The sequence below is a fragment of the Oryzias latipes genome, chromosome 24, assembly GCF_002234675.1.
Source record: "Oryzias latipes chromosome 24, ASM223467v1".
NCBI lineage: Eukaryota > Metazoa > Chordata > Actinopteri > Beloniformes > Adrianichthyidae > Oryzias > Oryzias latipes.
The window spans coordinates 11,651,400-11,676,347 of record NC_019882.2 but is presented as its reverse complement, the minus strand read 5'-3'; the positions used below and the strand labels follow the sequence as shown (position 1 = coordinate 11,676,347).

At 38.1% G+C, this 24,948-nt stretch overlaps 1 protein-coding gene across 1 annotated transcript in view; it reads left to right on the top strand.

Moving 5' to 3' along the window:
* Positions 1 to 24,948, top strand: part of LOC101155651 (titin-like) — a 73,680-nt gene that overhangs the window by 15,520 nt on the left and 33,212 nt on the right. Inside the window, exons 4-5 of the mRNA XM_023953293.1 lie at positions 4,894 to 5,202; positions 23,743 to 24,018. Of these exons, the coding sequence (XP_023809061.1) occupies positions 4,894 to 5,202; positions 23,743 to 24,018 (585 nt within the window). The remainder of the gene's footprint in view (positions 1 to 4,893; positions 5,203 to 23,742; positions 24,019 to 24,948) is intronic.

The following is a 24,948-nucleotide window of genomic DNA, read 5'->3' as shown; positions in this document are numbered from 1 at the left end:
GGGCCAGGAGGTTGGTAAATTCGAATGCAGGGCGTTAGATCCAACTTTGATGATCTGAAGTTCCAATGAGCCAAAGTAGTCGAAGTTCAGTTTGGTGATGGGGGATAGATCCCGATGGATGAGAGCCAGTCCATCCCCGCCCCGTCCAGAGGAGCAGGGGTGCTCAGCGCGGAGCAGTCCGGGGGGCACAGTTCGTTCAGGTGGATGTGCTCCGTCTCCCACTGCCGTGTCTCCGTGAGGCACAGGAAGTCCAAACGCTCCGATGTGAAAGTGTCATTCAAATAAAATGACTTGTTTGAAATGGACGTGCGTTCAGAAGTGCAAACCTGAGCGTGTCCATGGTGATTCTTGAAGGCCCAGACTGCCGGGATCCCCGAACATCCTGGCACAGAGGTCGTAGATTGCGGGGGTTGATCCCTCGTCGGGCGGGTGGGGGGAGCCGGGCCTGCAAGCGTTTGACAGCTCCTTGAAACCGATGACAGGTATCTCTGAGGTGCCGTGTAGGACATAATTCAGAATTAGCATTCACAAACACATACGAAATCACTCACACACACTAGTGAAATGCTTGTATACATACAACTGAAAATGTATTCATTCACATACACATGTGAAATCTCTCACATACACATGTGAAAATGCTCTCACATACACATGTGAAAATGCTCTCACACACACTACTGAAAATGCTCTCACATACACATGTGAAAATGCTCTCACATACACATGTGAAAATGCTCTCACATACACATGTGAAAATGCTCTCACATACACATGTGAAAATGCTCTCACATACACATGTGAAAATGCTCTCACATACACATGTGAAAATCCTCTCACATACACATGTGAAAATCCTCTCACATACACTACTGAAAATGCTCTCACATACACATGTGAAAATCCTCTCACATACACATGTGAAAATGCTCTCACATACACTACTGAAATTTTCGACAGAAACGGAAGGCATTTCAGTAGAAACGGAAGTTGGCTGATTATCGCGAGATAATCATTCGTCTGAATCATTCGAAAATGGCAGCCGGTTGCGCAAGGAAAACCACCGAAACATGTAAGTATATTAAAAAATATCCAGTATCTGTTGTAAAATATATTTGTAAATACTTAAGATGATGTGTTTAATATGTTATATTCCTCAATCAACAACCTAGATTGTTTTGAAGCTCATCAATTTCAGTAATGCTAAAGCTAATTAGCATTAGCTAAAGCTAACGCGAATTAGCGCCAAAGGCTAAAAACAAACGCTAGATATTACATCAAAAAGCAGTGACTTCTAACCGTAGTCACAAGTTATTAACACATGTTTTAAATGTGTTCATATATGTAGGGACAGACGAGGATGAGGAAAATCCGATCCATTTGCGGATGGAGAAAGATAGCCTGTTTTTTTTCAAGCTAGCTCGTGCCAGATGGGTAGAGACACATGATCAGATTTGACTTCATTTTAATAAACGGTTAATCGTTGTCGTACTGGGTTAAAGGTTTATGTTAAAGACCCAGAAGAGAGAGGAGGAAAGGGCTAGAAGGGAGGAACAGCGACAGGAGAGTCTGTTAAGTTTACTTGAGTTGAAATTATTGTTCTAAAATGTAATGCAGCCATTGTTTTTCCAATTTGTTTAATAAATGTACGAACAAAAATGAATAATTTACATGTATTATTTAAATCTGAGCTATTTTTAACAATCTCAAAAGGATTTTCATATAAATATCAGATGTACATATTTAGAATTTCGTTTTATATGTTAATATTTATTTTTATACATGTTAACAATAATCCTGGTCTTCTAGAGTCATGTGTGTCACAGTTGGAGCTGAAAGGAAAGCAAAGATTTGTCCTTGCAGACAGACGTGACTCTGCTCGTCCTGCATGTTCCTGGTGTTGTCCTGCTGTGGCTCAACATCTGTGGCTAAGCAGTCGCCTTTGCTGATGCACAGAATGTGCAGAATTGAACTGCAGGCAATGATTTTCATTGCAAAGGTTGGTTTTACTTCCAGTGCCCCCAGAAATATTGCTCTCCTCCTCATCTTTATCATGCCAAATGCTCTCTTCACAACAGAGCGTGTTCTGGAGTGGTTCTGGTTGTAACTGCCTCAATGGCATTCCTCATGGGTTCCCTGTAGGGTGTCAGCAGCATGATGGGATGTGCAATGCAGGGATACCCACCATCACCCAAAAGGATCCTTCAGGTGGGTTTGTTTGATTTACATAAATTGGGCTTTTACGTAGAACCCGTGAATCATGGATTGATCCTGGATTCTCAACAAAAATATCTATAAATTTGGCATTAGAGTCACATACAGCATGCATTTTAATTGAATAAAAAAAGCTTCCTGTTAAAATAACAAGCTACATTTTCTTTTAGGGCCTTTATTCTTATGTGGCAGCCATCAATGCTCCTTGTGACCCTTTGGAAGGAGAAAGACCAAGCGAGCTGCTAAAATCCAGAGGCGACTTATGGTAGTTCATTCCCACTGGGAAGCTGGGTGACCCTGCTCATCAGCTGGAGGATGCGGTCTGCCGTCCTGTGGACAACATCGCTCACGGTGGACCGTGTCATGTCAAAGACTCTGGCTACCACACTGTAAGATGTGCCACACGCCAGCCAGAAAAGAAACACCAGGATGTCAGTCTCCTGTGACCCCCCAGAGTGTGAGGAACCCGAAGCTGATGCTTCAGGACCATCGACCCAGATGCTCGATGGTCCTGCGGGTCAACCGAAAATCCAGTCTTGTGTCGGACTGACCGTCAGCGTAAAGGGCCAGGACAGACACCTTTGTGTTGGTAAAGCAGTAGAGACGTGGAAGACCCTGGAAAATGCAACATTAATTATTTCATTGAGGAAATTAAATCACATTTTTTTAATGTTTCTATTTATTTTGATGTCTTACATTTTAGATTATGAAGTATTTATTAATTCTGGAAAATCTCGTGGTTTTTATTTGGCTGGGTTTTTGGATTTTCATTTAAACTTTAAAAATGAAAGTTTTTGTTTTGTTTTTGTTTAAAACAAGTGATATGGTTTGACTCTGAATAAAAAATTCTAAACTTTGAACTCACAAGTGTTTCATGTAATTGGACTACACAACTCACTTGAAAAAGAATGTTAAACTCTTACCCAGCAGACTGTGTAACCTTGAGCATGATTAGTAACAAAGTTTAAGTTAAAGTTTAGGTTTAACTAAAAAAAAAGCTTTAAGTTTAACTCACAAGTTATTCTGTCTGGTCAGGGCATCCAGAGGAAATCTTCTGAGATGTCTGCTTGTCCTTGCCGTCCTGTGATGCTGCATATCTGCTCGTTTTCAGTTTGATCTCACGAAAAACGGTTGAATTATTGCCAGGAACACGGACAGATTCATTTTCAAAGCCATTTTCAGTAAGGTGTAAGAAAACTACAGAAAACAATGCCTCCTTGCAAGAGCCCGTTAATCGTTCAGCGGCACAAAAACAAAATAAATATTGGCATGAAAAAATAACTTGGGGGTTTATTTATGAACAAATACATTAAATCAACACCAAAGTGTTTGTAATTTAATTATTTATAAATCAGTCACGTTTTCCATGATCAGAACACACCAGATTCATAAATAGTCTTTGTAAAATGTTCATATTTATTATGTTTTTACTCTGACAAATAAGTGTCATTCTCCGCGTTAAATAGGAGTAGTTCGCCTCCAGACCAGGTGGTGGCGGTAATGCGCCACTTTGTTTCCGTGTCAAGCGCGTTATGAACAACACCCAAAAGAAAAAAGTACTGAGCACGGGTGTCTGAATTGCTTTTAAATTCAGAGAACTATATAGAACTATATAGTTCTGCACTATATAGGGTTTTAGTAGTTAGGGATCAGGGCAGGAATTCGGACACAGGTTCATTTCCACTGAAATGCCTTCAGTCGAGCAACTTTGTTTCTAACAATAAAGTAAAAAAAAAAAAACGTTGTTTCTACTGAAATGCCTTCCGTTTCTATTGAAATTTTCACATGTGTATGTGAGAGCATTTTGGATAGTGTGTGTGAGAGCATTTTCAGTAGTGTGTGAGAGCATTTCACATGTGTATGTGAGAGCATTTTCAGTAGTGTGTGTGAGAGCATTTCACATGTGTATGTGAGAGATTTCACATGTGTATGTGAATGAATACATTTTCAGTTGTATGTATACAAGCATTTCACTAGTGTGTGTGAGAGATTTCACATGTGTATGTGAATGCTAATTCTGAATAATGTCCTACACGGCACCTCATAGGTATCAGCCAGCTGACTGCGGGTTCCAGCAAGCGGCGTGAAGGGCAAAAACTTTTAAGCTCAGGAAGCTTTGCCTTGGTGTGTCCAGAAAAACGACCTAAACAAGTTTTTCGGTACACAATTTTTTACCGAGGCGACGGTGGCGTCTTTTCCACGATGAAGGGGCCCCGGCGGATGAGCGGCAGAGGAACAATGGAATTCCCTCCATAAACGGTGGTAAAGATTTTTGTCCACGGGAGTCATGTGAATCAGAAACATTCATTAAAGACTGGAAATCCAGAAGCGACTCTCTGTCATATACCAGTAGGGAGGTTGTTATATGTGTAAAGCTTATCAAAAAGAACAGAATCATAAAAACACCAAGAAGGGACAGACGGCAGGCCACACACACCGGCACCATCTTTGTCACCACCCCAGCTGGCCATGTGGAGATATTGCAGGGAGCATCCCTCATGACTCAGCAGAATCATCTGTGTGGTCATGACTGGGCTTTTCTAATGCTGCAGTTCAAAACTCCCATATGACAAAGAATAGTTTTCAGGAGAATAACCTCAATTTTTTCAGTGATTTTGTTAGTGACTGTTGTGTTAAAGGTTCAACTTTTCTCTGAGTTTGTTCTTTTCTCTCCTACAGACATCAGTGGACAAACTAAACATCTCTATCAAAGAGTTGGAGATGACGTCCTTTTACCTTGTGGAACTAAATCCTCCTCTTCCTCATGTTCTGATGTTAACTGGCTGTACCAGAAAGATCCAAATGCAGCATCAATAACAGAAGTAAAGAATGGAAATGTTGTCCAGAGTTCAGCTAGAGCTTCCAGGCTGAGTGTGAGCAGTGACTGCTCTCTGCTCATCACAAACATCACTGATGAAGATGCTGGTCGATTTCTCTGTCAGCTCGGGAACAAGAATGAGTTTGAGGTGTATCTTAATACTTTGAGCAGTGAGTATTCTGACTTGAATAATTCTGTGATTACATGAATGTCAACATTCTGATCTGATCCACAAAAAAAGCTCAAATCCTGAAGAGAGTCTGACACTTAGAGTTTTTTATCTAAATACTCTAATCTCAAGATTCTATAATAGATGAAAAATGGATCCTTCATTTACGTTCAGAGTCAAAAATCAGTTTTCATCTCAGATGAGGGGAGATTTATTTCACAAATCCAGAGCTTCTGTGCTTTTCTAACAGAGAAATATAGGAGTTAGACCAGACAGACCCAGAGAATCAGGACTAGAAAGACAAAGAAAGAGACGACAACAGAGCAGTTTCAGCTTCAGGCAGAGAACATTTCTTTGGGTTCATTTTATATATTTTTTTTATTATTTCCATAATATTATTTGTTGAAAGTTATTGTCAGAAAATGACGAGCAGTGACTCCATCATCCTCTGACTATGTTTACTCTGAAACACAAAAATCAAGAATATTTCTGCTGTTGAACAAATGAAAACATTTTCTCTGAACAGTTTCTAAAATAGTCAAATCTGCTCTTTCTTTGGAACATGGTGTGCAGGTAAATGTAGTCACTGTCAGGACAAAAGGTTTTCTTGTAAAAACGTCTAACAGAGAAACTTTTCTGTTTTTGTTTTCCTTCAGTTTCTAAAGATCCACCAGAAGTTCATCCAAGAGGAAATGGAAGTGTCACATTACAGTGTTCACTGAATAGACATGATAAAACAATTCTCTGTAAACAGAACAGCATCATCTGGGTGGATGAGACAGGATCTCACCTGTCTGGTGAAGGTGTTGGGTTGGAGTTTAGAGGACAAACAAACTGTGATTCTGTTCTGACTGTGAAACATCAGAGTGGAAACAACAAAAGATTCACCTGCAAGTTTGTTGAAGATGATGAAGTGAAGATAGATGCTGTCTATGTTTTAACAGGTAAGACATTTTGAAGGATTTTAGTTTATAATTGTGAGTCTATGTTCTGGACTTTTCAGGTAAAGCTGTTTTTCAGTCTTGTTATTAATAAAAGAGACACTATATTTAAACTTTGTTTGATTTTATTAGTATGAAGTTGTAACATGTACTGCAGATCTTTCTGCTGCACAAATGTTAAGTGGGAAAGCTCCTTATTGGCTAAAGACTCCTGATCCAGGTAATCAGCAGCTTATAAGGCAGGTTTTCTGGAAAACCAGCGGGACATTTGCCCCCGAGACCTGGATTTGGGGACCCCTGCCTTAAGGGAGCTGCAAGACACACCTTTGATCCCCTTAAGATGCTTCACTCTATGGGCCCACACAGGGGGGGAGCTAGAACCTTCTATGTGTGGGAGTGGGGCAGGTAACACATCAGAGCAGAAGGCCATTCATTAAAAATTAAAGGATCAAAAATGTGTATTTTAACAGTTTTATTGTTTTTTTTTATTTCATTTAAAAATATTGCTCAATCTAAAGTCAAGCATCTCTGTGTCCAAAGACGTATCTGTACTTGCCTTTTCTCCACACTTGACTGTAATACTTCATCTAAAGTGTTTGTCAGGCGCGTTCTGAGGTTATTAACTTGATCTCCTCCTATCTTGAGTCATTACATCACAGCTTTAGATCTGAGTCCATAAGTGTCTTTAGTGATACAACTCAACACTATGAATTCACTGCTATCTTGAAATTCTATTCCCTGATGGTCCAAAAGTAAATTATTTTTATATCACTCAATTCATGTTGTATATAGAATGAAATTCACATTCATTCATTTCATTCCATGGTGCTTTGGGTTACTGTCTTTCTGTCAATGACTTATTCTTTTAACTTTAACTAAGTACAATAAGCTCATATTTGTTTGTCTTAGCTACAGCATTTGCAAAATGTTTTCTAAACGTGAAATTATGTTAAAATTATGTTTTAGAAAGTTAGATTTGTGTTGTTCTTTATTCAGAAAAATTAATGGTAACTTTTTTATAAAAAAAAATTATTATAGTAGTCTGTTGAAGTCAGTTTTATAAATGATGAAGTTCAAATATTATTTTTTTGATCATAGAATCTCCCCAGAGCCACACAGTCATCATCATTGGAGCTGTGGTTGGTGTGGTGTTGGTGCTGCTGGTCGTCTTCACCATTCTTCTCTTCAGAAGCAGGAGAGCCAAAGTCACAGAGGATCAGAGAAGAGGAACAAGTACAGTTTGTTTTGTTTTTACCAGCAATTAATTTGATGAGGTTCTGATGATGAAAGCAGAACTATGAAGGTAAATATGTTCCAAAAAGGACGCACTTGAAGATTTGATGTGGGAACTTGTAATATAGTATGTGAGAACTTGTGTGTAAAAATCTTCTGCTGTAAAGTTTGACAAACTAAATTACAACTGACAAATTCTCGTTTGCATGTGTTCATTTAGAGTTACAACCTCCAATCTGTGATTACAACTGCTCAAATTTGTTTCTGCGTGAATGAACTCTCGCCTCTCCTTTCCTCCGCGGAGCGCGGCTGATAGCTCAATAGCCCTGGCCCTATCAACCTGCTTCAACAAAGATGATTTTCCTGCTGAGGGTCCGTTTGCAGCCGTCTCGCTGCATCATGTCTGCATTTACAGCACGAAGGGATCATTTCTCATTAAAATGCAGGAAAAAACTGACTTTTTTTCTTTAGAAATGCATTTGTAGTTCACTCTCTGTGTTAATACAGAATGACTGAGAGACTTGCTGTCACATTTGAATATTTATCAGAAGAGTTATTGAAGCAGGAAGTCCGAATCTGTGAAGATCTTTCTAACTTTACCAAGTCCTCTGAGTGCTGCACTCTGATTGGTTGACTCCCCCCTCCTCTAACGCACCCCCCCCCCCCCGTTCCACTATCGAACACAAATCAGTTTTGACACAAGTTTCGCGCAAGGAATGTGTCAGAGGTCAAAGCGCAGTTGTAGCGCACTTGTGATTCACGCAGAACCACATTTGAGAAGTTGTAATCACAGATTGGAGGTTGTAACTCTAAATGAACACATGCAAACGAGAATTTGTCAGATGTAATTTAGTTAGCAGAATATTTTTACACACAGATACAGATTTTTGGTGTGCAAGTTCTCACATCAAATCTACAAGCGTGTCTGGTAATGCTTTATAAGAAGAGTCCTCAATAAACCAATTATAAGACATTAACAAGCACTAGTAATGTTTTATTAAGCTGCTTATAAGTATATCACTTAGCTTGTTAATGCTTGTTAATGTCCTATAAGTAGTTGATTAAGGAATATTTTAATGCATTTACAAACAGACTATTTAAACTTGTAAGTCAGTTGTAAGACATTTACAAATGGTAATTAATGTTCTTATAAGCAACTTATTAAAACATAACTAGTGCTTGTTAATGTCTTATAAATGGTTTATTAAGGACTCTTATTTATAAAGCATTACCGTGCGTCCTTTTTGGAACATATTTACCTTCATAGAGAACACTCACCATAGTTGACAAAGATTTGTTGGCAACGTTTAACCCTTGTGCTATCTTAGATGACCCCACCCTTACATTGACGTGTTCTCCCTACCATGATAAAGGTGGATAAAGGTGGAGAGGATTTCATGTAATCCAATGACCCAACTCCCAATGTTAAAGTGCCTAGGATAGCACAAGGGTTACCCACAGGATGTGAAATGCCTCTTTCTTCTAGGTTTGCTGACTTGCCATCAACTCCTCTTGACATGATTATGTGAAGTGTGATTTTGTTTTTATTTTTTTAAATTAGATCTAATTTTCGATTTTGTCCCCTCCCCATTCCAAACGGGAAGTACTTGCTGGCTTTTTTTAACATGTTCTCACTAATCCTTTTTTTTTCCTGATAATTTTTCTGAATTGCAACTTTTTAAATTATAGCCTGCTCAATCAAATACCTCAATAAACGTTTGTTTGACAGATTCTCCAGATATCACTTTGTGTGGTAGGGGTGTAGACTTCCAACAAGCTCTCATGATTGGTTAGAGTGGTTGCTAAAAAGAATGTTGACTCAGACCGACTCAGACCAATCACTGCTTACTGACATCATCTGGGTCAAACACGTTGGCGCCATATCACAAAAAATGGTGACTGATGTGACTTTATTTCATTGGAGCTGAAAGTTGGCCATTTTGCATGGATGACATCACACTCACTCAGTTCCCAAATAGTCAGTGTTGTAGACAGATTTCTATTCACACAATAATGTTAATTGGAATTGTTTTCAATATTATCATGATTTATGTATTTATTTATTTAGCTTTAAAAACAGGAAATCATTTCTAAAATTCACTGGTTCCTAAAATCGACTTTCTTTTCATTTCAGACTTTCAAAAACCAAGACGTCAATATGTGAGTATCTTCAGAAAAATTGGATGTTTATTAATAAAAGAAATGAAGGTATTTCTCTAAAAATGAGTTTGTTTCTCAAAGTGCACTTTAAATAATATACTTAATGATTTTATGTCTTTTGCAACCATGCCTGTTATGCCAGACAGATTTTGCTGAGTCAACTTCATTTTAAAAATAACGTTCCTAGCATCTGACTCTCATTATAAAAGAGGGACATTATTTTATACTCAAATTATTTGGAGAATTAAAATATCATCTGCATATACCTCACTAATCATGCATTCGTGAAGCTACAGAATTTCACTAAATTGAGTTTTATCTTCTGTGTTTGTGTTCAGACTGAGCCAGAGAGTGAACTGACGTATGCTGCTGTTAACCATTCCAAACCAAAGGCGTCCTCAAAGATTACAGTAAGTCTCTTTGTCTGCTGTGGTCCTGATGTTGATAGAACTGCTGGGTTGATTCACATGAACCTAAACACATATAATCTAATGAAACTATAGATCTTGGGTCAGTTCCCAACACAGTAGTGGGTACTCTGAACAAAAAGTTAAAATTTAACTGGTAAATTAAAAACAGAAGATTGTAAAAAGTCCAATATATGTATTTTTTTTTACCTTTTAAAAGAGAAATGTGTAAATGTTAAGCAGAATCTTTACATTTAGATTGATGTAGTAGTAGTGGATTTTACTCTTAATTTCTTGTAGTTATGATACAAAGAATACATAAAATTGAATTAAATTTGGTATCTGGGAAAATTAGAATATTGTAATACCATTGGTCTTTTTTTTTAAAGCATGTATGCTGACCTCTGCTGACAAAGTGTGTGGAGATGTGGATTTGGTTTACCAGCAGGACTTGGTACGTCACCACAATGGGACCAAAAGTTACTTCAATGAAAATGGTGTTATTGGGCTAAATTTTCCAGTAACCATCCCAGTCAGGGTCTAATTGATAATTTGAGTTCTCAAGAGAAGGAAGAAAAAAACACCAGATCCTATAGTCAGATGACCTGACTGCATTTCTCAACATAATCTGGGTTTTCCAGAATCCTCCACAGTACCACAAGCTGGTGACCTCCACGCCAAAATGCATTGATGCACTAATTCATGCAAAAAGTAGAATCAACTAAGAACTGAGTGATCAACAATGAACAGCATTTATGAAAACCTGATATTTGTGCCAAAACAATCCTTAATGGTTTGATATTCACATTTTCTGAGATATTACATTTTGTTGATTTTCATTTTTGTTGTTATTGTTATTAGTTCTTAAGATTAAAGATCCAGATGAGTTTAAAACTGCACTTTAGATGTTAAATTAAAAATGATTATCCAGAGACTTTTGGAAATTGAAGGTAGCTGATGAGGAGAGATCTGCCATGAGGTCAATTGTTGATTAAAATAAAATGTTAAAAAAACCGAAGAAATGCTTTATGTTTTTAAAAGACTAAGTTTTCATGTTCCAACGAAAAATGTGTGAAAACAGATTCAAGAAATGATTTAAACATTTTTCTTGTGACTCAAATCCAAACAAAGTGTTGATTCTTTCAGTGTCTTTTACACTGTATACCATGGAGATCTTGATTCATTCTTGTTTCAAAGATCTGTTTATGTTCTTGCTCTCACCTCTGGCCATAATCTGTGGTTTATGAACGATCAAAATCATGGATATAAGGAGCATAATTTATATGCAGCATTAAGGTCTCTCTTTATGATAGGCTGCAAATGTCAGCTGTCTGAAAGGAACTCACTGTATTTGTATTTCTCATTCAAATAGTGTGTTGGGGGGGTCATTTGAAGGTGGTTCTGGACATCTGGCTAAACTGGACACTTCCTGATCAGGAATTAATTCCAACAAAGAAACCTACAGTAGATGCACTAGAAACAGTCCCAGCTAGTCTGGAACGGCCTCAGTTATCCTAGAACAAAACAATTTTCACTTTTTTATTAGTTCATATTTATGAACTAACACAGATCTGGCCATTCAAATGTATAAATGTAATGTAATACATTTGTAATGCATGCATTAAGGTTAAATATGAAGAATGAGAACGCTTTTTTGTTTGTGTTCCAGATAAAGGAGGAAGAAGGTGAGGTGACCTATTCTTCCATTCAAATAAAGTGAGAAGAAGCAGACAGTGATCTCTCCACAGCTGCATCCTTTCAGCAGTTACTTCTGTCCAGCTGAAGATGAGGATGAAGATGAGGACGGCACATTGATGTACAGTTTTCAGTTAATATGTTTTTAAAACAAGATACAGATCCAGAAGCTTCACATTTAAAATGAGACATATTTTAATAGTTTATCTTAAAAATTTCTTCTTTTTTTTTTTTACATTTTTTGGCTGCATTTTGTTCCCTATTATGTTGTTGTATCGGTTTTCTAATATGAAAGCATTTAACAGTGAGTTCCTAAAGACAATGAATTACATGACAATGTGTTAAATAAGAGCTTAACGTTAAATTGTAAACAATAAAAACCAATGATCATCAGATCTTCATTTAGTCTTTTCTCTAACCTTTTAACCTTTGACGTGTTCTCCCTATCATGACAAAGGTGGATAAAGGTGGAAAGATATCATGTAATCCATGGACACCAGTGAAGATCACAAATCATTGAAGAAAAAAGGTTCAGAGCACTGTCTAGTGGGTCTAGATGACCCAACTCCCAATGTTAAAGTGCCTAGGATAGCACAAGGGTTACAGACAATTTCAATGATGGACATTCAATTATGGACACTTTAGTGAGTCAGGAACTGAAAGACATCAGAGCCAATAATGCAAGGAAGAAATCCAAAAGGTGAAAAGACAGAATGACCTGACCACCCTGCACCCAGCAGGAGATTCTCTGCTGCAGTGGTAGAGTTCTCACCACTGCAGTCAATGTTATGTCACGCCACCCCAGAACACGTCAACGCCACGTCACATCAAACCAAACGGCTTCCTGCTCCTGAGGGGGAAAACTGGAGCCACAGCTCTTCATGTCTCCTGTCCCTAACTATTAGTTACTGTAAATTCATCAAACATTTATCTAAATTGTAATAGATTATATGATCCATACATTGTACTTGAATATAGTCCATCAGACAGCTTACTGTTTTTGTATTTATTTCAGTGTTTTTTTGGAAAGAGTGTGGAACATGTCACAAAGAACAACATTTAGTAGAATGATGATACTCAGCTGTCTTCCATGCTGTTCTATTTGAAGTCTGCCTCCAAGTGGCAGATTCCCATTACATCGTCTTTGACAACCAATACAGAAACAAGACTTTTAAGACACAAACGAGTTAAAGGAACCTCAATTGCTGTTGTTTTACATTGCCATCCACTTGGGGAGAAAGAGCACCTTCACACCATTTAATGTCACTTTTTGAGTTATTATTGTTGGTTGCCTGGGCAACACTTTGTAAGACTTCTGAACTACTTGTGGTTGGTTTTATCATTAAAGCAGCACAGAAAGGCCAAACAAGACTTTTCTGTTTGCGCCCACTGAGACCAGGGGAGGGCAATTTCAGGCCTCGAGGGCCGGTGTCTGCATGATTTCCAGATAGTCTTGCCCTACTCATGGTTAATTGCCTTGGTTCAGGTGTGTCCAGCCAATCAGAACCTGCCAGTGCAGGGTATGTTGGAAAACATGCAGGTCTGCGGCCCTCAGTGCCCACCTCTGACCTTGACTGCCCTTGTCCCAAGGGTGGCCGCAAGCGAATGGGAGCTGCATCCCAGTGTTAATGTGGTGCTGTACCAGACTAGTTCTAGTGCAGTCCTCATCTCAAACAGCAAAAATGTCTGCATGCTCCTGCAAGAGGGGATTCAGCTGCTTTTTCTGTCCTGCATCCAATGCTTGGCCACATCGGGCTGCCAACTCCTCTACGGTGGTCGCAGCTTTTGTGGTAGAGGGCGGGGACTCTGGTCTGCGCTGGTCACAGGCTGAGGCTTGAGAGCGATGGTTCCTTCTATCTGCTTTGTGAGTCACTTCTGGTTTCCAACCTCGATTTTAACAGTCTTCCTCCCAGCCAGCTGAGTTCGCTCACCTGTTATTGTCAATTGTTCCATGTCAGTAGGTGCCCAGCCAGCAGAGTCAGGCAATGTCCCCCTGTGTAGCAGGCTAAATGTTGCTCCAGTATCAACCAATGCCCTGCAATGATAATCCCTAACACCCAACACAGTCCCTGTGATGTCCCACAACATCCCACCACCGGAGAGAAGGATGTCTGCTGACAGGGCGAGGGTTCCCTCACAGCCTCACCCCACCTTCATTTTTCTGCCCCCCTGCTCAAGCTTCTGGGTGCTGGAGCCAAACTGTCAAAAGGCCCCTGGTCCCCACAGCGATGGCAACGCAACTATCAGGGTGCGCGTCACTGTGAAGGAGCAGACTCTGTTTGGTTAACTATTACTTCCAAGACTGGTTCCTCTCCATCCTGCCCACCAGCTGCTCGAACCAGAGCATCAGGTGGTGTGGGTCGGCTAGCAGCAACCCCTGACTGAATAAATCCTTTGCAGTCTCTGCTTCCCGCAGCACTGCCCCAATGGTGGAGCTGGCCTCGTCAGCTGTACATGCTGTTGCAGACGTTCTGGAGAATGTCCAATGCTTGATTGAGGTGTGTGCTGGCATCACCGGCTGTTGAGTAGACTGCTCTGGATGGTTCACCAGCGTAGAACCCAGACTCGCGGGAACAGGCTGCAGATGACTGCGGGTGCTCGTGCCATCAGGGAGATGATTCGCCCTTGCTTCTCGCTTGTCCCAAACTGCCTCCAGGATAAAGATTTGTAGCTCAATCTCTGCCATTTCTCACTCCATGGCGTAGCTCCCTGCCCTCTCTTGTTCAATGGCGTAGCAGCACTGGCAAAGTTGATCTCATATCTGACACCAATGTAATTACCCAGCTAGTGCGTCACTTGTAACGGGCTGCATTGGAGAGCTATCCATGTCCCATATCCATACGACCACAGTCTCAGAGAGAGAGAAGCAGACAGACAAGCAGGTCACATGATTTTCTTACCCGCATCTGCACCCATTTTGTTGAACACACCCACAAAGCACACCCAAGATTCCCCACTTCCCATGAGCCTTAGGAGCTGAAGCTAACCCCCAGGTCTCCTGTTTCTCTCCAGTCAAAAAAAAATCACAACAACAAAAAAGAGGTTCAAACAAATGAAACTGTTTAACATTAGAGGCCCTCAGGTTATGTCTGTTTGCTCACCTGTTGGACAGGACAATTTAGAAAAAAAAAAAAAAACATTTTAATGCATTTTTTTAAGAGTGAGGTGTAATGACATATTAATAATAGAATAGATAGCAACAGTTACAAACAAGATACTTCCAGTAGAAAGTGTAAAATAAAGAGCTGCAGTGCAACACCTCTACATATCAGAGGAACAAATGACTTCATCTTCCTCTTGTTTCCATGACAGCTGTGAGAAATGTAATGTGCAGGTGATAGGTGTTAGAGAGGTTATTTAAACTACATTCATCATATTATCAAAAGATTGCAGATCTTTTTTTAAACTATGTTTCAGAAACAGTCTTCAAAGCTGAAAAACTTTATTAGTTGGCATTATCTGGAAGATCTTCTTCACTTCCAGGAACTTTGGGCTGCTGTTGCTTCACTCCATCTATGGAAGCGATTGTGTAGCATAAATAAAAAGCAAAGTCAAAACCAGAAATGCTTTTTCATTTTCAAAAACCTAAAAGCTGCATTTTTTGACTCAAAAATAAAATGAAAAAGCAATGCACCAAAATGCTTTTTCATTTCCTTCCTCAACACAGCTTTTTTTGTCACTTAATTAAAATTAAAATTAAAATGGTATTTGACATTTCATTTTCTTTTTTTTTTTTTTTTTTTTTTTGACATTTCATTATTTAAGACGTTCTCTGGTAAATGTGTAGCATAATTCATTTAGAAATGTCTAATTTGACAATTAAAATGGATTAACAGAAATGCTTTTTAATTTTCAAAATGTAACTGCATCAAATGTCTCAAAATTCAAATGAAAAAGCAATATTTCAAAATGCTTTTTCATTTTATACTCAAAACCGCTTATTCTGTGTCATAATTAAAACGAAAATGCAAAGAGGGGATCGCATCTGCATTTTCACATCCACCCTGGGAAACTTGTCTCAATAATCATTTAGGAAAAGCATTAGCCCCCCCCCCCCCCCCCTATGTTGGGGGAGGGGGGCTGTTTGACCACCGGGGGACAGTCTACCAGCTGTCCACAACTTACCCCCTTCCTCATATAACCTCATATTAGGGTGAGGGGGTGGGGGGCTTAGCCTGCGATGCGCCTTGGGGGGGGGGCTACTTGGTAGTGGTCCCCCCCTCCCATGGTTGCTGTATGGAGTGGGCCCCCCCTCTTTCGGTTTTATTTGCACCTTAGCCACGTAGGGCCCTTGGTAGGGGGGGTGCTTGGACATCACTGCCAGCAAGCAGCAGATGTCCTCCTAGCACCCTACCCGCCAATTTTAACCGCACCTTAGACATTTAGGGCCCCTTGGTGGGGAGGGTGAGGGGACATCACTGTGAGTAATCAGGAGATGTCCCCTCAGTGCCCTACCCGCCAATTTTATCTGCACCCCCCTTAGTACTCACACCCCTCCTCCCTCAAAATATACATTCCAACATAAAACACACACACATGCACACACAGACTCTCTCAAACACACAAACACGCACACACATTTGCAAGGAAGGTGGGACCTAGGACCATCTGTCCCCTACCCCTTCCCTGCAAAGCAAATTCAAAAGAGTTGATTTTGGAGTGTTGATCAAATTTTAGTAATATAAGAGTTAATTTAACTCTTTGTTGAGTTGCATCCCATATATTTAACACTAAACTAAAAAAGAGTAGAGTTGAAAATGAGTGTCAAATCAACGTGTTTCCAAAATAAATCTGTCAGTGTCATTATGAGAATTTTAACTCTGAAGTCGTCACTCTAAACTCCCACGTTTCCTATAACACCTGAAGTGTACCTTTTACCGCCCTCTGCACTGCTCAGACTGCATGCGAACACCGTTGGAAGCCGTGGTTTTAAGGTTTACCTAGTTGGTAAGTAAATTAAATGCTTCTTGTTGGTGAATTGATCGATTTTCATTTGTTTGCATCAGATTTTATGTCGGTATTAAACGCGGATACATGTCAGCCACGCAAATTGGTGGTAGTAGCCTAGGACGGAGGCGTCGAATTAATCATGCGTTACACTGTAGTAATTAACTGCGGCCACGGTAAACGACACACAAGAACATTTTTAGTTAAGCAAATACAATTTAATGAAGTTGAACTTGATGTTTGGTGGTTGTGCACACTTTGTGAAATGTTAGCATGACGTTTAGCTAACCTCGCGTGTAAAAAAAATCCCACAGTCAAGCCGCGCAATGGTGGACTCTCATCGCGTTATTTAAATGTTGAAGTACGTTCAACGCATATTACATTATTAATCTCTACGCCCTTTATTTAAATCAAACGCAGGATATGCTGGGAACTGTGGAATATGGTGGAGTTCAAAAATATGTCAAAGTTCCACGCAGTGAAGAATGCTTCGACTTTACCCGCTTTCTTCAAGATGGTTTGTGCCATTTTATTTTTTACTAAATCAACCATAGTGGTCAGTTTTCGGATCAAGGCATATTATGGATTGTTATTTATAACTTCCACTGTCTGTATTTTCTTTCCCAGTAGCGGACAAATTTGGTCTGCAGGTTCAGCTCCTGACTGAAGGAGTGCTTGTTCTGATGGATCAGTCTGGAACAGAAGTGGATGAGGACATATTTGATGAGCTGTTGAAGTCTGGGGTCAAAAACTTTAAAGTCAAATACAAGCAGCAGCCAGTGTTGGGTGAGTACCGGTAGTCTTCCTTATTTAGAAAAAAAAATATTATAATAATCTTTACAAACTGTTTCATCAAACTAGTATTTTTATTTATTTAGCTGAACTGTTCTAGCACTGATATTATATAATACAATGTTTGTGTTTGTTTTATTGCACTAAAGTGATGCAGTTTTAATAACTGGTATATAAATTGTATATTTTGTTGATGCATGTTAAATTGCTTCTCTGAATTATTTTTTGTCATGTTTATTAATGTGATTAAAGTTTTAATTTATCTTAAAATATGAAGAACATGTCTGTTCTGCTCTTGCTCTTGTTCATTTTAGATCTTACAATTAATTTGACCGCAGAAGAATCACAAACAACAGATCCAGAATCATTATCAGCCCCCCCACCATCACCAGTTTCCATATCAAACTCTTCAGCATCTTCCACTTCATCAGATTCAACTATGATCCTCCCATCAGTGCAAAACAAAAGAAAGGACGTGAGAGAGATGGACCGGGATGAAGCTAAGCAGGCAAAGTGTTAAACCATTTGATAAATACATCTTCAATTAAAAATTGTAACACTGATGTTAAATTATATGTGATCATGATACACATTTTTCCTCAAATAATTTGCTTTACTAAGTATGTTTGTTTTAAATGCACATGTTTGTTAGTATGTGGGAATGAGTTGTATTATTTATTTATGTTTTGTTTCCAGATGGTTCATTCAGCCTTAAGGTCCAACCCAAAGGGAGAGGAAATCTTCAAGGAGTATGACAAAACTAAAACTCTGTCAGATGCAATACGAAGGCAGATGGTGAATATTTCTGGTTGCGGACATGACATCTGCATATGGGTAAGGCATCATGCACTACAGTGGAATGTGGTTGAGAAACAATGTAAATAATCAGTGCTGTATCTTCTTTTAATAGGAGGATTCCACCGATAAGTGCTCGCACCAGCTATGCTCTGGGCATTGTGACCCTTTTTCCCTATCTTCAAGATCCATATTCAAAAAATGGATTTGTAAGTTCTGTAGACTTTTGTTGTCCACGTTTTATCGTAGTAATAGTCTTTTGTAACTTTTGTGTGACTCTGTCCATGTGTGTTTATTCATCTAAATGCAGGAACATTATTATGATCCGGACGCCAATTCTGGCTATCTTGCCTGGAGACTGAAGACGGTCCAGCGAAACACCAATGTTGGCGCTCATTTGCGTTCAAGGCCTGAATACCAGGAAAGTCCAAGAACCAAAAGAGATTCTTTGTTAATAGATGGACAGCTGTTTGGTGAGGAGTGCAGAGAGGCTCTCTCTATAATAAGACACTCTACAGATAAATCTGTGATTAAAGAGAAGATGAGAGCCACCTTTGAGTACAGACAGAAGCTGATTCATGACCAAGATGCAACATTGTCAGTCTTTGAAGTCTTCCCTCGTTTCCTTGACACGCCAGAGTTGGTAAGAATCAATAGTTTATTCCAAAAATTTACAAAATTAAAATCCTACCTATTAGGTTTCATGTTTGTTTCTTCAAAGATCGACCAGGACTTTTCCATGATGTTTGGGGATGAAGTATCAGGAAGGTTTCTGGCAAAGTGGCCATCCTATTTCAAGAACAAAGTGATTGCTGCAAGCCAGCGTCTTCCATCGAGTTCCTACCTAGAGGAGTTACTGGCATCTATGGACCCCAAAGCTGAGAATTACTTTGGTAAACATGGGCAGTTTATTAAACAGTTGCAGCTTTATGAATTTGTTACAGGGGTTCTGTCAATTTAGGCTTGGTTAGATATTTTCTCTTTCTTTGTCAATAAAGTCATAGAATTTAGATATGTTCAAAAAAGATTAAGAAAATTGTGATGAAAATATTTTTATACCAATAGGTACTTTAAAAAAGTACTTTTTATTTAAGGTTGGGACAGTGATATATCAGCTCTTCTGCTGCTGCTGCATCTCTTGCCTCCTACATCCAAAGGCCACAAGAAATCAGCCAAAATCAGCTCAGCACAGGCAGCCCACCGTCTTGTAAGATTTGTAAAGGTGTGTTCCGTTAGCATAGATATCAAAATTAACAATGTTTGTGTGTTGGTGTTGTATGCTACTTATTCTTTGTTTAGAAAAATGCAAATATTCAAGCATTACATCTTTGTCTTTAACTGCAGGAAGGAGCCAGTCTCAATACATTTTTGGAGAAGGTTGATGTTAGGCAGCCCTTCCTACTCTGTGTTGGGGAGCAAAGAAAAGAAATCCGGAGGTTCTTCATCATGGTGGACCAGAAACCAATCCCATGCAGTGCCTTGACATCAGTGGCTGCATTTGATGTGCTGTTTAAAGCACATTTTGTCTTCAGCATCTCCTACGATGAAGCCCTCTCCAGTTTCTACGCATTTATCCAAACCACAGTGTATAACATTGATGTTGGAAACACAAAGGAAAGCCCACGAGTCAAGGAACTGAGAGCACGACTTCTGCAAGAGCGTTAGCATGACACCAGATTTAAGGTCAGAACACCGTTAACAGATTGAGAATGTTCTCGTGTTTTGTTTGTAAAATGCACCACAAAACTTTTTCAAATCTTTGCAAGCATTTAAAGTTCTTTCATGGTTTATACCCAGCAAAAAATTTGCGTTTAAAATGTGGGGAGTTAGGATGTGTTTCATCTTTTTGTACATACAGTGGATTCAGAAAGCATCTTAAAACTGTACACAGTTGTCAGTTTAGTGGACAGTCTGAATCTAATCAGGAAATGACGCATCAATCTGCTGAAGATATTGCTGTTGATCAGCCAACAACTTCAGCATCTATGCTGCAGTTTCCTACAAATGTTACACAAAACCCTCTTGTTGGAATGTGTGGCTCAATTGTCGCTCAACTACAGGCATCAGGTCTATCTGAAAATACAGTCCAAACAATAGTTTCCTCAATGGAGGAAGTTGTGAATGATGTACATATGCAAGCACGTGAAGCAGCGTTTCAGACATTTTCTTCTGAAGATAAAAAATCTGACATTTACAAAAAAGTTGAGCTTAGTTTAAACCAAAGAAATAATCCGTTTACTACATTTAATACTGAGAAAAAAAGAGAAAAATATTTTGCTGAAAAATGGGAAATAGTTGACCCTAAAGAATTTGTTCTTGGTGTGAGATTGGATACACGCAGAAGTAGAAAAACAGGTGTTTACAGTCAAATTCCTGTTACAGACAAATTCATATATATACCAATTTTAGGCACGTTAAATTCAATTTTCAAAAATAGTGAAATAAGGGAGGGTTTCTTACAAGAGAAATGCAGAAAAAGTGGGACATACATTGACACAAGTGACGGATTCTATTTTCAAAACCATCCTCTATTTTCAAAGCAGAAGTATGCTTTACAGATTTTGCTATATTATGACGACTTTGAAATGGCTAATCCATTGGGGTCCAAAAAGAGCATCCACAAACTTGGTTGTGTTTATTTCACCTTAAAAAGCATCCCGCCCAAATTAAACTCTGTGTTGATGAATATACATCTAGCAGTTCTTTTCTACACTGAAGATTTAAAAAAATATGGTTTTGAAGAAATACTTAAACCTTTAATTGATGATTTAAAAATTTTAGAAACTAAAGGAATCCAACTTCCTTTCCTTAAAGAACCATTGTTTGGCACTGTAATTCAGGTTACAGGTGATAATCTTGCTTTAAATAGCTTGTTAGGTTTTGTCGAATCATTTAGTGCAACCCACTGGTGTAGGTTCTGTCTAACAAACAAAGAAGAAATTCAGTCAGTGTTCACTGAAAATAATCCTAGCCTCGTTCTGCGTTCTAGAGATCTTATTGTTGAACGTTGTAATGCTCTTAGGGAAGATCCTGCTCTTCCTTCCATTTATGGTGTTAAAAAATATTGCGTGCTCAATTCATTGGAATATTTTCATAGCAGTGACAACTATGCTGTTGATATAATGCATGATTTGTTGGAAGGGGTCGTACAGTATGAGCTTAAGTTGGTTTTTCAGTACCTGATTAAAAGTGGTTATATCTCTATGAATACATTACTTGACAGGATAAACAGTTTTAATTATGGTCACGTGGACCGTAAAAACAAACCAAGTGGGTTAAAAATTGATGACAGCAGCAAGCACTTAGGTTTAAACGCTATTCAGTCGTGGTGTACCCTCCGGAATACTCCCCTCATCTTTGGTGACATAGTTGAAAGGGACAATAAATATTGGAACTTTTTGCTTCTTTTGATGCAGATTGTTGATATTGTTTTTTCAACTGTCCTTACTGATGGCATGATATGCTATTTGAAACATCTAATCTGTGATCACCATAACATGTTCAAAACGTTGTTCCCTGATAAAAAACTAATTCCTAAACACCACCTAATGATCCATTATCCAAGATCTATGAAAAAGATTGGTCCACTTATTCATGTGTGGTGTATGCGATTCGAAGGTAAACACAAATCTTTTAAAAAGTCTGTAAAAAATTTCAAAAATCTTCCTAAATCTTTAGCAAAACAACACCAGCGTCAAATGGCTTTTTACTATGAAAACTATTGTTTTAAAAGATATGAATTTGGTCCTTTAAAAACAACAATTCTTGATAACTTGAAGGGTGGAAATTTGTTATGTCAGAAACTAGATTTGAATTTATCTTCAAATGTCCAAACTACAAATTGGCTAAAAAGTTATGGTACTGAATACCACCTTGGTCTATTTCTGTGTACTGGAACATCCCATGATTTACCTGAGTTTAAGAAAATTTGTACTATTATAATGCATGAAAAGGATGCTTTTATAATAGGTTGTGCTGTCAACACACTGCACTTTGATGAACACTTTCATGCATATTGCATTGAAGAGCAGAGTGATAAATATGCTTTGATTTGTATTGACCAGCTTACTTATTATAGACCTTTTGATAAGCAATGTGCTAATGAGAATGAAAGAGCATACCTTGTTCCATACTGCTATATGTTATAAAGATTGTTTTATAATTTTTGTGATGCAGTTAAAATAAATGCATTTCAACTAAACATTGTTTCTTTATTTTAGTAATCTAATGCACCTATTGTAGGTCTGTGACAATTTTCAATGACTGTGCTTATTTACCAACACCCCCAAAAAAGTTAAATTGACAATATCTGGTGTGGACTCAAATAAACACTTCAAAAGTGTTGAAATAAACCGACAGATTCAAATTGGTAACTCTATTTGGTGTTTAATAAAAAAAACTCTCGACAGTGCTAATTTTTAACTCTATGTACAAGTGTTGAAAAAATCGAACACTGACCAGAGTTGGAAAGTGTTAAATTCTTTACACTAACAGAGTAAAAAAACAACTCAATCTTAGTGTAAAAGGCTCAACACTTTCAAAAGAGTTATTTTGACACTTTGTGGTGTGGACCCATATAGACACTTTATAAGTGTTGAAATTGACTCCTGTAGAGTTGAATCGGCCTGGTAGAATTTGCTGTGTGGTGGGGGGTACGGGGTCCTTGGCAACGGCGGCCGTGTCCCCTGGGTGCCGGTTTCCTGGGCCCGGCGGTGCACTCTCCGCACTCCCCCCCCCCCCCCCCCCCTCTCTAACATCCCTCTCTCTTCTTCCCCTCTTTCCTTTTCCGTCCGGTCCAACACTAAAGATTTTCAAACATGATTGAAATTAATAAAGTTTGGCCTCAATTACAAAAGGGGTTTATTCAGTCATACATTTGGTTTGTCTGAAGATTAATAACCCCTCTTGTTAAAGTAAAATATGTCCAACACAAGAGGCCCTCAGCTCTCATCTGCCTGCCCAGCTGTTGGACAGGACAAGTTAGAAAAAGAAAAAAGGAAAAGCATTAGCAGAGGGGAGGCGGGGCGATGACGTCACTGCTTTCTCCGTGTGTCCGGCCGCTGCTTATAGTTTATTATAGTTCAGTTTCTAAAAACTTTGAGCAGTGAGTATTCTGACTTCAATAATTCTATGACTACATGAATGTCAACATTCTGATCTGATCCAAAAAAAGCTCAAACCCTGAAGAGACTCTGACATGTGAACTCATTGAATCATTTAGGTTGGAAAAAGGTCAAACTGCTGACAAAGCATGTTTAGTGTGAGAGATGTGAGAGAGTCGACTCATGGGAGAAAATATCATTACATGTTTCATTCTTTATCTAGTAAATAGGTTGAATTGATGAATCCATAAACAGTAAAGATCAATGTCTCTGATTATCACTGATTAATGAGGTGAACAGAGAGTTTGAGAGTTTCCTGTTTAGTTTAATTTGATAAACTTCAGATCAGTTTGATTGATTTTAGTAAAAACTGTAAATGTGTCACACATTAAAAAATGTTAAATAGAAAATTCAATGAAGGACAAAAAGAATAGACTGAAAACTATTTTCTATTTTTGTTTTTCTTTAGACTCTTCGTCTCCTTCAGATGTTTATGGAAGAGTCGACCTAACATGCTCATTAAAGAGTTTTAATGGACCAAATGCCTGTAATGAAAACAGCATCATCTGGATGGATGAGACAGGATCTCAACTGTCTGGTAAAAATCCTGAGTTTGAGGATAAAAAACAAACGAACTGTGTTTCTGTTCTGACTGTGAAACATCAGAGTGGAAACAACAAAAGATTCACCTGCCAGTTTGTCAAAGACGACAAAGTGAAGATAGATGCTGTCTACGTTCTAACAGGTAAGACATTTTGAAGGATTTTAGTTTATAATTGTGTTTTATCAAATCATATTTTAACCACATATTTGTTCAGAGTTTAGAAACAAAAACACATTCTGTTCTTTTTAGTGATTCCTGTGAATCTTTGCTCTGTCAGGATTTTCAGATTCAAACAAAAACAAACTTTTACACAACATCACTGTGGATCATTTAAAAACACATTCAATGTCAATCAAAAATATCTATTTTTAACTTTTCAATGTAAATGTATTTTTTGTTGTTTTTATCAAACTAGTAAGAAAATAAAATAAAATAATAAACTTAAACTTTGAACAGAAACTCATTTATGTTGGTTGTTATATATTGATAGATTATATTGATAATTATTATATATATTCAGACATTTCATGTAATCTTTACAGTAGAAAAGACAGATTATTAAAAATATATATGTTTTTAAAATTTGAGCAATCAAAGCAAGAATATCGCACAAAATAATACAATCATCAGTTATATATTCATACTAAGACGTATCAAACTTTGGATGATTAGACATAAAATTAAATATTTCTTGAAAGGGAAGGAAGCAAATTTATATAGTCTCACCCTGTTATACCATAAACATTTGATTACATAATTTATCATTATCCAGTTCATAACTTTTTATCAAATATCAATTACTTACCAACACAGTTTCAGGTCTTTAGAATGCTAAAGTATCAGAAAATCACATGAAAAAGATGAATTACATGATAATTATGTAAAATAGACATAACTGTATTTTGTATATTAATATATCACATACAGATCAGTTATCTAAAATATATTCAGATTATTTTCATTTGGAAAAATCATGATTATGATTAATATTAAACAAATTACCACTATATTAGAAAATAAGCATAACAAATTATGACTTTTTGGGGCAAGTGAAGTAATAGAATTAGAGAT